This window comes from Pogoniulus pusillus, chromosome 23 (assembly GCF_015220805.1).
Source record: "Pogoniulus pusillus isolate bPogPus1 chromosome 23, bPogPus1.pri, whole genome shotgun sequence".
Classification (NCBI taxonomy): domain Eukaryota; kingdom Metazoa; phylum Chordata; class Aves; order Piciformes; family Lybiidae; genus Pogoniulus; species Pogoniulus pusillus.
The window spans coordinates 15,748,934-15,762,975 of NC_087286.1; the positions used below are offsets into that span (position 1 = coordinate 15,748,934).

General features: G+C 64.1%; 3 protein-coding genes across 6 annotated transcripts; all 3 read right to left on the bottom strand.

The window, feature by feature from the left end:
- Positions 1-127: 127 nt before the first annotated feature.
- Positions 128-4,349, bottom strand: AOC1 (amine oxidase copper containing 1). 2 transcript variants are annotated; one of them, XM_064162688.1, is made up of 5 exons: positions 4,319-4,349; positions 1,703-3,295; positions 1,189-1,477; positions 631-763; positions 128-535 (listed from the first exon to the last, which is right to left on the bottom strand). In XM_064162688.1, the coding sequence occupies exons 2-5, from the start codon at positions 3,282-3,284 to the stop codon at positions 257-259; spliced, it is 2,283 nt and encodes a 760-aa protein (XP_064018758.1). In that variant the 5' UTR covers positions 3,285-3,295; positions 4,319-4,349; the 3' UTR covers positions 128-256. The 2 variants fall into 2 exon arrangements, with proteins under 2 accessions (XP_064018758.1, XP_064018757.1); XM_064162687.1 differs by lacking the exon at positions 4,319-4,349 and adding an exon at positions 4,175-4,305.
- Positions 4,350-5,023: 674 nt separating this feature from the next.
- Positions 5,024-8,118, bottom strand: LOC135185527 (proline-rich protein 2-like). The gene is made up of 3 exons (XM_064162283.1): positions 7,935-8,118; positions 5,237-5,883; positions 5,024-5,032 (listed from the first exon to the last, which is right to left on the bottom strand). The coding sequence occupies exons 1-3, from the start codon at positions 8,116-8,118 to the stop codon at positions 5,024-5,026; spliced, it is 840 nt and encodes a 279-aa protein (XP_064018353.1).
- Positions 8,119-10,664: 2,546 nt separating this feature from the next.
- On the bottom strand, positions 10,665-13,742 carry LOC135185697 (gastrula zinc finger protein XlCGF7.1). 3 transcript variants are annotated; one of them, XM_064162706.1, is made up of 3 exons: positions 13,675-13,742; positions 12,194-13,015; positions 10,665-11,574 (listed from the first exon to the last, which is right to left on the bottom strand). In XM_064162706.1, the coding sequence occupies exons 2-3, from the start codon at positions 12,976-12,978 to the stop codon at positions 11,568-11,570; spliced, it is 792 nt and encodes a 263-aa protein (XP_064018776.1). In that variant the 5' UTR covers positions 12,979-13,015; positions 13,675-13,742; the 3' UTR covers positions 10,665-11,567. The 3 variants fall into 3 exon arrangements, with proteins under 3 accessions (XP_064018776.1, XP_064018775.1, XP_064018777.1); XM_064162705.1 differs by having other exon boundaries at positions 13,671-13,725; XM_064162707.1 differs by lacking the exon at positions 13,675-13,742 and adding an exon at positions 13,532-13,599.
- Positions 13,743-14,042: the final 300 nt, after the last annotated feature.

Consider the following 14,042-nt stretch of genomic DNA (forward strand, 5'->3'; position numbering starts at 1 on the left):
CAGAAATTGGGGGGTGACCTTGAGCAATGACGTCAGTAAATATTGCGACAAATGCTTGGTGGGATGTGGCACTACCTGCTGCAAGCTGCGGTGCCCGCGGCGCTGCCAGGCAAAGATGGGGCGGGAGGAAGTGGCATCGCCTTTACTGGGCCTGGCACGTGACACAGCACAGCATGGCCCACACCTCAGTATCCCTATGGCCACCCAGCATGGCACAGGGTGGCGATGCCAGCGCCAGTGCCCGTGCTAGGGCAGGTCAGTCCTGGCGGTAGGTGCCGTTGTAGGTGAAGGGGGGTGGGGCGCTGCAGGGCCTGGGGCTGGCGGGGGTCCAGCGCTGGATCTGCAGGCGGGTGAAGGCCGGGGGGTCCAGCGGGCGCACGATGACTGGGCTGCGCGATGCCACCGATGGGTCCTCATCAAAGAAGTTGAAGGGGCGCAGGAAGAATCCGACGGCGTTGCCCGGTGTGGCCGTGTTGGGGATGTCCTCAGCATGGGGCACGTGCAGAAATCCCACGGTCACCCAGGCCACCAGGTCCTGTGCCAGTGGACATCGTGGCCATCAGCGGGTTGTGCTGCCAGCCTCCGCCATGGTGTGGCGGTGGCCCCCGTGTCCCTTGCCCGTGGTGTTACCTTGTCCTCGATGGTCTCGTTGTCGCGCAGGAAGCTCTCGAAGTGCACCAGTGGCTCCCAGGGCTCATTCTGGGCGTAGATGCTGCTGCTGCTGTGCTCGTTCTCGTGGTGCCGTGTCACAGCCAGGTGATACCTGCCAGGAGGCACAGGGCAGTGGCTGTTGGGTGGGGTGGGCACCCAGCTCCCAGTCTTGCCTGGGTTCTCCTGGATGTGCAACCTGCTGCCTTGTCACACAGTGTGGGATGTGAGGCTGATGAGGGGTCCTGGTGGGCTCAGTATGGCACTGGTGAGACCACCAGCATGAGCCAGGCTGGGGAGACCCAGGACCCCACAGCTGGGATGGTCACAGTTCAGACCCTGGTGCCCTTTGGGCAATGCCACCCCCTGCTCCAGGGTGCCAATGCAGGACTGAAGGGCTTAGCCAGAACCCTAGCTCAGCCAAGGGTGCCAGGGTGAGGACAAGGAACTGAGGCTATGAGGTACCACTGGGAAAGTGCCTTGCACCATGCCCATGCCAGAGCCCACCATGGCCAAAGTTTTGGTGTCACAGGCACCCACCTGCTCCAGGAGATGCCCTTCTCCTCTTGCCAGCCCCGCGGCAGCACGCGGTTGGCATGGGAGTTGAGCTGGATGCGGTAGCCGCGCCGGTGGCCCCAGCGGTTGTGCTGGCGAGGATTGGTGACGAGGAGGTAGCGTGGCAGGGGTCTGCCGAAGGGGAAGGCAGCCTGGCGCTCACTGTGGCACGGCTGCCGATGCAGCCAGGGCTGCACCACACGGGCACCAGGGCTCCAGGGGTTGGAGATGTTCTCGAAGTGAATGTCCATGGTCTCAAAGCTGTTGCCAGTGCCTGCAAGCAGAAAGGCCATCAGTGGTGGTCTGCTGGTGGCACCTCACTTGGGGCACCCCATTGGGGGCACTTCAAGGAGATGCCACCCCAGATGTTGGCATCATCTTCAGAGGGGCCTAGTGGTGCCTGGCCAGCATTGCTGCCCCTGGTGCAGCGTGTGAGGGCCTGGTGCCACCTCCCATCTACACCCTCCCTGTAGCTGGGGAGTGACCCAGGTGACCACACCTGCGACATCCAGGTCCACCTTGTAGTGCACCAGGTGGGTGTGGAGGTTGCCCAGGAGGTGTGTGTGGACGCGGCTGCCGTAGCGCTGGCCCTGCGGCAGGTAGAAGGTGGCATGGATGAAGCCGGTGGCATGGACTTTGGCCTCTGCCACGCCGTTGGGGTAGAGCAGGAAGTCCCAGATGTAGTCATAGTTGTAGACGGTGGAGGTGGTGCGCAGGACCAGTGCCTGCCCCTCCAACCCGGCGTAAAAGTTGAAGCCACCTTGGAAGTCGCTGTCGAAGTGGCGGCGCAGGGGCACACCGGTGGGCAGCTCGAAGATGCAGACGGCGCGGGTGAAGCGCACGGGGCCGTCGGCATCGTACAGGTGGTGAGCATCCACGAAGGTGGCTGTGGATGGGCAGTCAATGCCCGGTGCCAGCTCGTAGGTGACGGAGCCCATGCCCCAGCCAGCGTCCATGTACTTGGTCTGCATGGCTGCAGGCGAGTGGCCACCGTAGAAGGCCACGGCCTCCTGCACACTCACCTCGTAGGCCACGCGCTCGCCGTTGAAGCGCAGATCGAAGAGCTGTAGCCCGGCGGAGGAGCGCAGCCGGAACGCCAGGCTCCAGCCCCCGTACTCCAGCAGGTTACCTTGCAGCCGGTAGCGCTGGCGCTGTGGCTCGCACACCCTGGCACCGTGCACTTTGGTAGAGGTGCCAGTGGTGAAGTGCCCACGGGGTTCATAGCTGGAGAAGAGCTGGCGGGAAGGTGGCAGAGGCAGCCGTGCTACCTCCAGCGTGCCCTGCTCGTAGCTCTCTGCCAGCTGGTGTGGGCTGGAGAAGTAGTGGCCATTGTACCAGAGCTGCCGCACCGCCCAGCGACGCGGGTCCAGGTCCCGGTGATCCACCAGCACCTCCAGGCCCACCGGGTGCAGGAAGAAGCCCTCCACGAAGCGCTGCAGGATCAGCCAGCTCCGGCGCTCGCCGGACGCCAGCCCCCGCGGTGCCACATCGGAGAAGGTCAGGCAGCGCTGCCCGAGGCCATCGCCCTCACCGGCACGGGGGTGATGGCAGCTGCCATTGTGGTACCAGAAGCCGGTGGCATCACGGAGCAGCCGGTTGAGTGGGGCCATGGCAGTGGCCAGCACGCGGTGCAGCTCCTCGTACTCCCGCATCGTCATCGGACGCGCTGTGAAGGGGACACTGCGGCCACCCTTGAACGACAGTGGCCGGTACCAGCTGGGGCGCGGCAGGGGTCCAACGGCGAATTCGGTGACGTTGGGCTCTGCTTGCCCCCCGAAGAAGACGACGGCACAGGCCTGGCGCTGCGGTCGGGGGCCACCCTGGTCCAGGTAGCGCAGGGCCAGGCGCTTCTTGGGGGGCAGCAGCTCCACCAGGAAGAGGCTGTTCTTTGCCAGAGGGCCACCGTGGCTTGGGGACAGCCCCAGCTCGGGACGGCTCAGCAGGAAGCTCCGCACTGCGCCCAGCTCCGCTGCCGACAGGTCAGCAAAGATGGAGGCCGTGCCTGGCGGTGGCACTGCAGGGCCAGAGCCAACCATGGTGGCCAGCATGGACAGAACCCCGGAGAGTCCCAGCAGCCACATCTTTAAGGGACCTGAGGGGGGAAAGGGGACGTGGGGGACATCAACCATGGGGATATGACACTGGGGGACATGAGCCATGGGGATAGGAAGCTGAGGCGATATCAGATAGGGGGACATCAGCCATGGGGACATGGGCCTGCCTGCCGCCAACCAGCACCAGGAGTGGCTGATCCCTGCCCTCTGCAGCCACTGTTGGTGCAGCCCCCGTGCCCTTTCCCACCAGCAGTAGCTGACAGCGCCAGCATCTGGTGAAAAGTGGCATGGGCATAATGTAGGGTGACAATGGCACGTGTGAGTGGCTGTCATGGCAAAGGCCACCCTGTTCTGCCATACAACAATGTGCCAGTGAGGCAGGGATTATGCTGTGCCACATTATGCTCTGTCATGCTATGCTGTGTCACTGCATGCCATACTGCACCATGCCATGCCATGCCAGTCCCCCATCCTGCAGCACCACGAACCCAATCGGGTGCCAAGCACCACCCCATGGGCACATCCAAGCCCCAGGAAGGACCCACTGGGGGATGCTGGGGACACCCTCCTCCCACACTTTAGGTGTCCCACATTGTCTCTGCTGGGGCCTGCCACAGCGGGTGCCCAGGGAACCTCACACTGGTGGTTAAATGGGAGGGGAACTGTGGGTCTGGGGAGATGCTCAGCCTGGGGGACGCCTTGTAGCACAGGGGTGCTGCCATGGTGCTCCCCCCCACCCTAGAATCCTCCAAATTTCCCTGGCACCTCTAAGCCCCTGCCATGTACAGGATGCGAGGGTAGCAAGGAAGTGGGGGGCAGTTGCTCTGTACCCACCCCAGGCTTTCTTCTGCCCACCCCCCCTTCTCCCCCATTTCATGCAACCACTCCCAACCCCCTTCCCATGCCCCTCCACTCACCTGGCTGGGGGCACTGCCCACCTCCTCCTTCCTCCCGACACTACCCAGGGCGAGTCTTGTTCCCAGCAGTCTCCTCCCCAGTTTCCCAGCCCCCCAATATTCCTCACACACATCCCCATTTTACCCCCCTAAAAAGCTTCTCACCTGCACCACTGCTGCTCGCTCCCAAACTCCGGTCCCTTGCCCCTGCCCCCCCCCCCCCCCCCCCCCCCCGTGGCCGCTCGGTCGTTGCCCCCCGCGGTGATCAAATTCCAGGGATGAGGCAAGATAAGAGCCGGGAGAAACCCACGCGAGACCGTGGACAACACCAAAAAATCTGCGGGGGGAGGGGGGCGAGGGGTGCAGGAGAGAGGTGGTGCACACTCCCCTGCCCCTTCCCAACCCCGCAGCCCCCCCACTCCCCCCCCAAAAAGCAGAAAAGGCCCAAATGCTTCCCTCCCTGCCCATCAATGCCCCAGCATAATGTTTCTGTCCTGAGTGGGGAGTGGGGCGGTTGAACATCCCCCCTCACTTGGAGCCACAGGAGGGGTATCCCCCGATGGGAGGGCTTTGGGCAGGGGTGGGGATCCTGTCTCTATCCTGGGGGGTGGTGGAGCCTGATCCCAGAAGGATCCAGCTTGGGGATATGAGGAGGTGGGAGGGGTTGGAATGGACAGTGGGGGTGGGGAGTTGGTGCATGTGGGGGGGGTCATGGTGGTGGAACTGGTGTCAACACAATCCAGACTTCCTGCTGGGATAACCCATCCCATCGTGTCAGGGTAACCCATCCTATCATGCTCGGATACTCCGTCCCGCCGGGATAATTCATCCATCCCGTCGGGATAATCCATCCCACTGGGATAGCGATGCTCACTCCGACTGTTAGGACACAGGACTCAACTGCTGCCCCCCACAGGCAGGCTGAAGCACAGTTTGGGGCCGTTTGGGCACATCTGGGCCTAATTGGGTTGGTTTGGCTCTCTTTTTGATCCATTTGGGACCATTTGCCACGGTTGTCCCCCACGCTGGGGACGGGGTGGGGGTGTCCCATCCGCATGGCAACGCGTCCCTGCCCCTAGTCACCATAGCAACCACCCCCGGCCCGCTAGGGGGCGCCAGGCTGTGTCTCTCTGTGGTCGAGCAGAGCGGCTCCTGGCGCGGAGGCAGCGCGGCCTGCGCCGGTGGGGCTGTGCCGGTGGGGCTGTGCCGGTGGGGCTGTGCCGGTGGGAGTGTGCCGGTGGGGCTGTGCCGGTGGGAGTGCGCCGGTGGGAGTGCGCCGGTGGGGCTGTGCCGGTGGGGCTGTGCCGGTGGGAGTGCGCCGGTGGGGCTGTGCCGGTGGGGCTGTGCCGGTGGGAGTGTGCCGGTGGGGCTGTGCCGGTGGGAGTGCGCCGGTGGGGCTGTGCCGGTGGGGCTGTGCCGGTGGGGCTGTGCCGGTGGGGCTGTGCCGGCCTGGCCGCAGTTGGTCTCGGCATTGACCTGGCCCTCGCTGGCCGCTTCACCGGGTCCTTCCCGATCCGGTACCCCACGTCCCAGCAGCTCCTCCCGGGCCCTCCCTCGGCCGGAGCGCGGCCAGGAGCGGATAAAGCAAGGACGAGATTCAGCAGGGCCCGACGCAGGAGCGGTCTGGGGGCTCCCCAGTCGCTGCCTGGCAGCCGCGGGGTGTCCGCAGGGTGTAGAGACAGCGCTCAGGGCAAGGGGAGGGTACCAGGAGTTATGTTGGTGTTGGGATCCTGGAAACACAGCATGGTTTGGTTGGGAAGGGGTCTTCAGAGCTCCTCCAGTCCAACCTCCTGCTGTCAGCAGGGGCGTCTGCGACTAGAGCAGGTTGCTCAGAGTCCCAAGCAACCTGAGCTGCAGCTGGTCCAGGGATGGGCATCTCCCATCTCTCTGGACAACCTGGCACAGGGTCTCACCACCCTCAGCATAATAAATTTCTCCCTTCTCTTCCAGTGTGACTCAGTTCAAACCATCACCCCATATCCTGTCACAACAGTCCCTGCTCAGAAGTCTGGCCCCACTCTGACAGGTCTCTGTCTGTTCTGAGGACTGCAGAGCTGGACACAGTTGTCCAGGCAGCAGAACCCACCACAGGTCCCACCAAGCCTTGGAAGGCACCATTCTGAACCTGCCTGTGCTGTCTCCAACCCCACACCCTCAGCAGGCTGTGCGGCCATCCGTGGTGAGGTCACTGCAACTGGAGGGAGAGGGCAGGGCTGGCTCTCAGGTGACCTTGGTGCAAGCTCAGTGAAGCCCACGGGTTTGGGCAGCCAGAGCGCCGCCTCCAAAGGCAGACCTCAGAGGATATGAAGGGTGGTGGTGGGTGGGCATATGCCATTGCAGTTGGCACAGAGAGCACAGGGGTCTTTTGGAGGCAGAAAGTTTCCTGGGTGTGGGGAATCATAGAATTGTTTGGGTTGGAAAAGCCCTCTAAGATCGAGTCCAGCTGTCAACCCAGCACCACCATGGCCATCAAGCCATGTCTCCAACTGCCACGTCCAGACCTTCCTTGAACACCACCAGGGCTAGTGAGTCCACCACCTCCCTGGGCAGCCTGTTCCAATGCCTGGCCAGGCTTTCAGGGAAGAAATTTCTCTGAATATCCAACCTAAACCTCTCCTGGTACAATTTCAGGCCATTCCCTGCTGGCACCGAGCAGGCGATCCCTGGTCTTGTCCCAGCATGCTTCTGGAGTGCTGACTGCTGCAGCCTCTGCAGAGCCAGCAGCTCCTCACCCTCCCCGAGGATCTGGAGAACTGCTCCAGTTCTACAGGGACAATTCCTCTTTCTCCATAAAAGGAAACCAGGAGAGAGTCTAGGGAATCATGGAGTTTTTGGAGCCAGCCCTTGAGTGGCCAGGAGCTTGGCAGCAGGATCAGGCCATGGGGCTGGACACAAGTAGCCATGGGGCAGCAGTGCTGGGCTCCTTCTTGTCCCGTCACTTGTTCCTTGGAAGAAGAGACCCACTCTCACCAGGCTCCATCCTGCTTTCATGGAACTGCAGAGAGCCAGAAGGTCTCCCCTCAGCCTCCTTTTCCCCTGGCTCAACACCCCCAGGTCCCTCAGCTGCTCCTCATCAGCCCTGTTCTCCAGACCCTTCGCCAGCTTCCCTGCTCTTCTCTGGACTTGCTCCAGCCCCTCAAGGCCCTTCTTGGAGTGAGTGGCCCAAAACTCACCCCAGGATTCCAGGTGTGGCCTTGCTGGTGTCCAGGCCCAGGAGGCAATTCCTGCCCTGCTCCTTCTGGCCACATCATTGCTGATCCGGGCCAGGGTGCTGGTGGGCAAATGTCCACTGCAGGTCAGTGCACCAGACAGGCTGTGCCCAGCCTTTGCCCTCTCTCCGTACTTGGTCCCCAGTAAAGTCCTTGCAGACGTTTTTAGCTTTAAGAAATCAGCGTCCTTCAGGGTGCTAAGAGGAGGGAGATGGACACCCCTCGGTGCCTGACCCCTCCCCCAGCTCTTCCAGCTCTGCTCCCAATCCAGAAATAACCGGGAGGGGAAAAAAGGAGAAGAAAGGAAGCAGCCGTTTGAGCCCTTTCATGCTTTTTGAGTCCTGCAGCACTGCCGAGCACCCCTGGCCCCTCCACGTTCCCTGCCCCCCCGCACCGTGGCACCGGCTCCTGGCCCGGTTACCGGCGGCCCAACCACGTGCACTGCCGGCACGTTGTGGGGTGGTGGCACAACTAGGACACGCCAAAAAAAGCCACCCGAGACCGCGGCACCAGCGCCTGTCACACCCGGAGGTGTCACCAGCAGCAGCAAGAGGGGAGCTGGCTCCCAACACCAGCCTGGCACCGCTCCCGCCGTGGTGCCGGGCGCCGGCTCCGCCCGCTTCGGCTGCCCCCGTTCCTCCGAGGGGTTCTGGCCCCGGCCAGCAGCCCCGGGACCACCGGCAGATGGGGAGCAGGCGGCACCGGGGTGGCTCCGCTCCCTCTTGCTGCCGTCACGCCAGTGTCAACGGCTGCCATATGTCTCCCTGTGCTTGCTGCAGCGCTGCTGGCTGCTGCGTCGCCCACCCCCCTTACTCGAGAGAACAACCCCCAACACAAGTGCCACCTCCGGGACACCTTCACCCCCCCGGGGAGCTCCTAGGCACCCTGCGGGCTGCTGGGTGAAGTAGGGCAGCAGATGGAGCCGGGGGGCATGGGAGGGGGGGCTCCTGCTTCGCCTTCCTGCTCAGGCTGTTCCTCAGCAACCCCGGTCCTGGCAGGCTCTGGGGGAGGGGAGGGTCTCCCTTGGGGGAGGAGAGGTTGAGTTGGAGAGCATTTGGGCAAGGCAGACACCCCCAGATCCATGGGGCCCTGCTGAGATGCATCCAGAAGTGCTGAGGGAGCTGTCTGGGGTCATGGCCGAGCTTCAGCATCTCAGGAAGGTCCTGGAGGAGAGGGGTTTGAGGCTGGGGAAAAGCCAGTGGCAGCTCCTGGCCAAAATGGTCAGGAAGAGGATCCACAAACTTCCAGGCCTCTCAGCCTCAGCTCCAGGCATGAACTGCTCCTATAGACTCATCTCCAATTGTATGGAGGAGAAAAATGTTTCTGGAGACCCAGAGCTCCCAGTGCAAGAGACAGGGAGCTACTGGAGAGTCCAGGGGAGGCTGGGAAGCTGCTGAGGGGCCTGGAGCAGCTCTGTAAGGAGCAAAGGCTGAGAGCCCTGGGGCTGAGAGCCTGCAGAAGAGCAGCCCCAGAGGGGATCTGATCAGTGCTCAGCAAGGGCTAAAGGGTGGGGGGCAAGAGGATGGAGCCAGACTCTTGTCAGTGGTGCCCAGGGACAGGACAAAGGGCAACAGGCACAAACTGGAGCCCAGGAGGTTCCATCTGAAGGAGGAACTTGTTTGGTTGGAAGCTCTCCAGAGAAAGAGACTCCACAGCCCCTCTGGGCAGCCTGCTCCAGGGTTCCAGCACCCTCACACCAAACAATTCCTTGCCCACTGCAGCTTTATCAACCTGGCTTTCCCAGCGTTTCCTTCCCAAACCCTGGCACAGGCTCGCAGCTCTTTGCAACGCCACGGTCAGACACAGTGGGGTTTGATCTCGGATTTTGGATTCCCGTGCTTGCTGTGTGCGCCTCCGTGTGTCGGCGGCTGGCCACACACGGGGCACGTTAGCCCCGCTGCACATCCTGCCCCGGCCCGCTCGGGGCTAGCCGCGGCCGGCCCACGTCTGCCCGTGACACGCTGGCTGGTGGCATGGCCCGAGCAGCCCCGTCCCACGCCCGGCTCAGGCTCTGCCAGCGAGAGGTCGCGGTGCCAAGCCGTGGGCACGGCACAGGAGAGCTCCGCGACCGCCCGGTGTGGACATGGTGACCGAGGCTGCCAAAGGGTCCGGGCTGAGATAGTGCAGAGCTGAAACCTCGACTGCGAGCAGCTCCCGAGGGAGAAGGACACAGCCTGCGGCCGCCTCTCTTCGCGACACTTCTAACGGACCCACGGTCCCCCCACGGCTGACCCGGGAGTCCCGGGCGCCAACACACCCCCCGTTATGTGAGCCCCGATGCCGAAGTCCCCCAGCCCGGCTGGCCGCAGCCCGCATTCAGGCTGCCGTCCACACTGCCCTCCTGCCGCCCCGGGCATTCGGCGGCCCCGCCGGACCCGGGCTCCCCGAACCTCCCCCTCCAGCCGTGAGCAGCGCCGGAACCGCCACCCCGCAGCGCCGGACGCGGCCGGAAGTGCCTATGAGGCACCGGTACAGGTCCGCCCGGGTCCGCCCCCGAGCCGCTTCTGATGGCGCTGTCCTTAGCGCCCCCCGGGAAACCCGGAGCGGAGCGCCAGTTCCTGCCGAGGGTGCCCAAGTCGCCCCGCCTGTGTCGCTGACGCGGATGTTAACCGGCACCGGTCCCGGTGCGGACCGCTGAGCGGCACCGCTTGGCACCATCTCCATCTGAGCATCGAGTCATTGGCCAGCTGTGGCCAGCCAGCCAGTTTCTTGCCCACCAAGCAGCCCACCCAGCAGCACCAGCTCTCTCCAACACCAGTGGAGTGCTCTCCACTCCAGACAGCATTTATCTCGTGTCCCGCTCACGCTGGAGCTCTCCCAGCTCCTGGCCTCTGCTGGTCACGGTCCCATCCCTCCCTCACGACACACTCCAGTGACCCACGGTGAGGCTCGGGCTGAGACCCACCACCGAGCCGGGCTGAGCAGCAGTGGATGTGAGGTGGGGTCCTGCTCTGCCACCATCCCACGGTGACAGGAAGCCTTTGCCAGCCTGGAGAGTGCAGCAAAGGCAGGGAAGGAGAAACACAACCAAAACCATGGTGGAGTGGCAGGACCCAGAGGGCGATGGTGCTTTGCCAAGCATCCCATAGAGTGGCACAGAGCCACGCATGCTGTTGTCACCGCTCTGAATGTAGCCCCAGTCCTGGCCTGACTGCACCTTGAGAGCCACGGACACAGAACCAAACTGAGGGACTTTGGTGAACACCTTCCCCAGTTTTGTGGTGGCTCTGCATGCCCACCCCGGTGCCAAGCTGCCGCAAGCACCTGGCCAAGCTCCCCCAGCTCGTGGTGAGACACAGACGTAGGACTGTGCAGACTTTAATGGAGTCAGTGAGAACATGGAGAGCACTGGTAGCGTCTGCAGGTGGCAGCAGCAAAGGGGAAGCTCACAGGCAGCATGGCACCAGCAGGCAACTGCAGCCATCGGCACCGAGCCCGGCTGGCGCCACGACACTGGGGAAGGACCCACCCCCGGGTTGGGAAACCGCTGCTCCGGCTCCTTGGGCCAACATGGAGCGTCCCACCCAGCCATGGCAGTGCTGCTGGTGCCATCGTGGGGTGAAGACTGGGGTGTCACCAAGGGCCACGTGGTACCCCCAGACATTTGTCCTTGAGCCCAGGAGGGTCTGTGGGAAATAGTTTTGGCCCAATTCCCTCAGGATTTTGGCCCAGGAGCCAGGCCTAGGACATTGCTGTCACAGGGAGCAGGGGCCATGCCATGCACTCCACCCCCTGAGCCTGGCATGTCAGAGCAGCCAAATTTTCCCACCGCAACCCAGTTCACCTCTCTCCATCTCCCTGCTACAGTTTGGTGTTGGAACGGCCCCAGCATAGAGGCTCCCCACCCCAGCAGGCATTCAGGGTCCTCCCGACGCCCCAACCCCAGCACCTTCTTGGTCGGGTGCTCCTGAGTCATCCTTTAGCTCCTTGCTGCCAGCACCGTGCCAGGACCTCCGCTGGTTTCTGCCTTGCCACGGTGCCTTCTGCATGCTGCAGTGGCTGCTGGTGGGAAGCAGTTTCCACCCTCGAGCTTTGGGGTTGGATTTTAACTTTATTTCCTGTGCGTTTGGTGCTGGGGGGGGCTCTTGGTGAAGCTGGGGTGAGTCACTGCCCCTTCCTCTTCGACCCTTCTCCCTGGCAACTTGGTGCTTCGGCTCCTTCCTGGTGAAACATGGTGGCCGGCTCCACTCTGGCAGCTGCTGCCATCATTCCCTGGGCAAGGAAAACAGCACAGCAGAGGTCACCCTGCACCAGCACCTGGTACCTCGGCAGTGGCACATGGTCAGCAGCTTCACCACCCCCAGCTGCAGCCATCCCAGGGCAGGGGCATACATGGAGATGCACTGGGGAAACCTCTCCCCTCCTCCTCCTCCTCCTCATGGTTTCTCACTCTGGCACAGCAGGCTGAAGTTGAGGCACGAGGCTATGCCACTGTGGTGCTGGGCAAAGGGCTGCCAGGGAACCACGCTGGCTATGTGACACTCCTCCTGGCAAAGGGCATGGTAAGAGCCAAGGCTCCTGAAGGGGGTGGCACCAGCCTTGGCACTATGAGGACAAAAGCCCCAGAAGAAGGATGAGGGCTGGGTGAGGAGCTTGGCTGGAAGGTGGTCCCAGGTCAAGCTGGGGCTGTGGCCACGCTGTTTGGTGGCTCCCTGTGCCAAGCCCCAAAACCCTGGGGACAGACCCCAGCTCCCCTGGGACTCAATTCCAGTGTGCTATGTTCTCCCCTAGCACCTGATGGGGAACCATCATAGGCGCAGCACTGGGCCCCACGTTTGGAAAGCAAGCAGGGGGTGCTGAGGTGGCTTTGGGGGGCTGGAGGGTGTCTCACGTGAGGGTGTCCCCATCCCCACGCGCGGTGCGGGCGACCTCTGGGGTGAAGCTGTCACTGCAGGGCGGGCAGGCGAAGGGGGTGCTGGCGGCATGGCTGCGCCGATGCAGTTTCAGATAGCCTTTCCGGCTGAAGGTCTTGCGGCAGTCAGGGCAGGCGAAGGGCCTGGCACTGCCGTGGCTGCGCCGGTGCGTGGCCAGGCTGCTCTTCCCACAGCTATTCCCACAGCTCTTCCCACAGCGCGGGCAGGCAAAGGGGCCGCTGCTGGCTTCATGCGGCGGCAATGGCGGAGAGCGGCTGCCACCAGGCTGCACCTGGTCAGCGTGGGCAGGCTGGTCAGCGTGGGTGCGCTGGTGGTTGAGGAGGAAGCGGTGCTCACGGAAGCGGCGGCCACAGCGCTGGCAGCCAAAGGGCTTCTCACCGCTGTGGATGCGCTGGTGGGTGAGGAGGTTCTGCTTGAGGCTGAAGCTCTTCTGGCAGACGCCGCACTGATAGGGCCGCTCCCCGGTGTGGATGCGCTGGTGGATGATGAGGTTGTGCTTGAGGCTGAAGGCTTTGCCACACTCGGCGCAGATGAAGGTGCGTTCGCCAGCGTGGTGCTTCTGGTGGCGGGCCAGGCTGAGCTGCTGGCCGAAGCACTCGCCACAGAGGATGCACTTGAACTCCTTCTCCTCCTTCTCCTCGGCCTGGCTGTGGATCACCAGAACCTTCTCCTCGCCCAGCCCCTCCTCACCGCTGCTGAAGGCAAGCGGGCTCTCACCCGTGGATGATGCCAGGTCCGTCATGGGCACCCGCTTTGCCAGGCCCTTGGTGCCCACGTCCCTGTGGGGCACAGAAAGGTTGGAGCTGCAGCTGCTGACACTGGAAACTGGTTGGACTGGGCTGTGTTGAGGCTGCCAGCACCTTTGGGTGCTCCCACCTGCCGTGCCCACACCTTGCTGGGTGCCAGGCCGTGGCCTCACTGGCACGTGTTGGGTGGCACCTTGTGCCTGGGACTGGGTGCAGGCAGCACCTGGAGCTCGGGGGCCTGGGACAGGCCTGGGCAGAGGCCAGGGACCCCAAAATGGCTCCTGGAGCAAGCTGGGCCAAGCAGAGTCGAACCCAGCCGAGGGGAGCCGAGAGGAGCTGAGCTGGGCCGGGCTGGGCCGAGCTGAGCTGAACACAGCCCAGCCGGAGCCGAGTAGGCGAGAGCTAGGCTGGGCCGGGCCGAACCCAGCCGAGCGGAGCAGCGAGGAGCCGAACCCAGCTCAGACTGAGCTGAGTCCAGCCGAATCCAGCCGAGCCCCAGCCAGACCTGAGCCTGAGCCTCAGCCTGAGCCTCAGCCGAGCCTCCCCTACCTGCACCGCGCCCGGCAGGTTCGGGCCCGGTCTCAGCCTCGGTCTCCGCGGGTCAGGCTGGGCAGAGTCCTGCGGATCCCGATCCCGATCCCCGTCCCCACTGCCCACTTCCCCGTCCCTCCCCGGTCCCGCCGCTGACCTGCCTGAGCTGCCGCCGCTGCCGCGTCCCGCCGGCCCCGCCCGCCTGACGCACCGGGACCCGCCCGCGCCCGTCACCGCGGCCCCGGGGCGGCTCCGCCCGGACCCGGCATCAGCCCCCAGCGCCGGGCACCGGCCCCCAGCCCTGGCATCACGCCTCGGGCACCCTGACCCCCGCCAAAAGGCGATGTCCCCTGCTCCCCGCCACCCCCACCCCGGAACTGCCCCGAATTGCCCCAAACCGGCAGAACCGGCCCGGCTGCCCCGACCGGCAGCGGCGGCTCCGACGAGACCGGGAGGAGAGGGAACTCCCGACCCCATCCGCTGGGTCCCGGACCCCGCAGCCCCTCGTGGCCCCGCTACCGTCTCCCCT

Excerpts from the sequence above, each read along its gene's own strand:
- AOC1 (XM_064162688.1), bottom strand. The coding sequence starts at position 3,284 with ATGTGGCTGCTGGGACTCTCCGGGGTTCTGTCCATGCTGGCCACCATG. Across the intron at positions 1,478-1,702 it reads GGTGGACCTGGATGTCGCAG|GCACTGGCAACAGCTTTGAG; the intron begins GTGTGGTCACCT and ends TTCTGCTTGCAG. Across the intron at positions 764-1,188 it reads AAGGGCATCTCCTGGAGCAG|GTATCACCTGGCTGTGACAC; the intron begins GTGGGTGCCTGT and ends GCCTCCTGGCAG.
- LOC135185527 (XM_064162283.1), bottom strand. The coding sequence starts at position 8,118 with ATGGCAGCCGTTGACACTGGCGTGACGGCAGCAAGAGGGAGCGGAGCC. Across the intron at positions 5,884-7,934 it reads GCGGGAGCGGTGCCAGGCTG|GATCCCAACACCAACATAAC; the intron begins GTGTTGGGAGCC and ends CTGTGTTTCCAG.
- LOC135185697 (XM_064162706.1), bottom strand. The coding sequence starts at position 12,978 with ATGACGGACCTGGCATCATCCACGGGTGAGAGCCCGCTTGCCTTCAGC.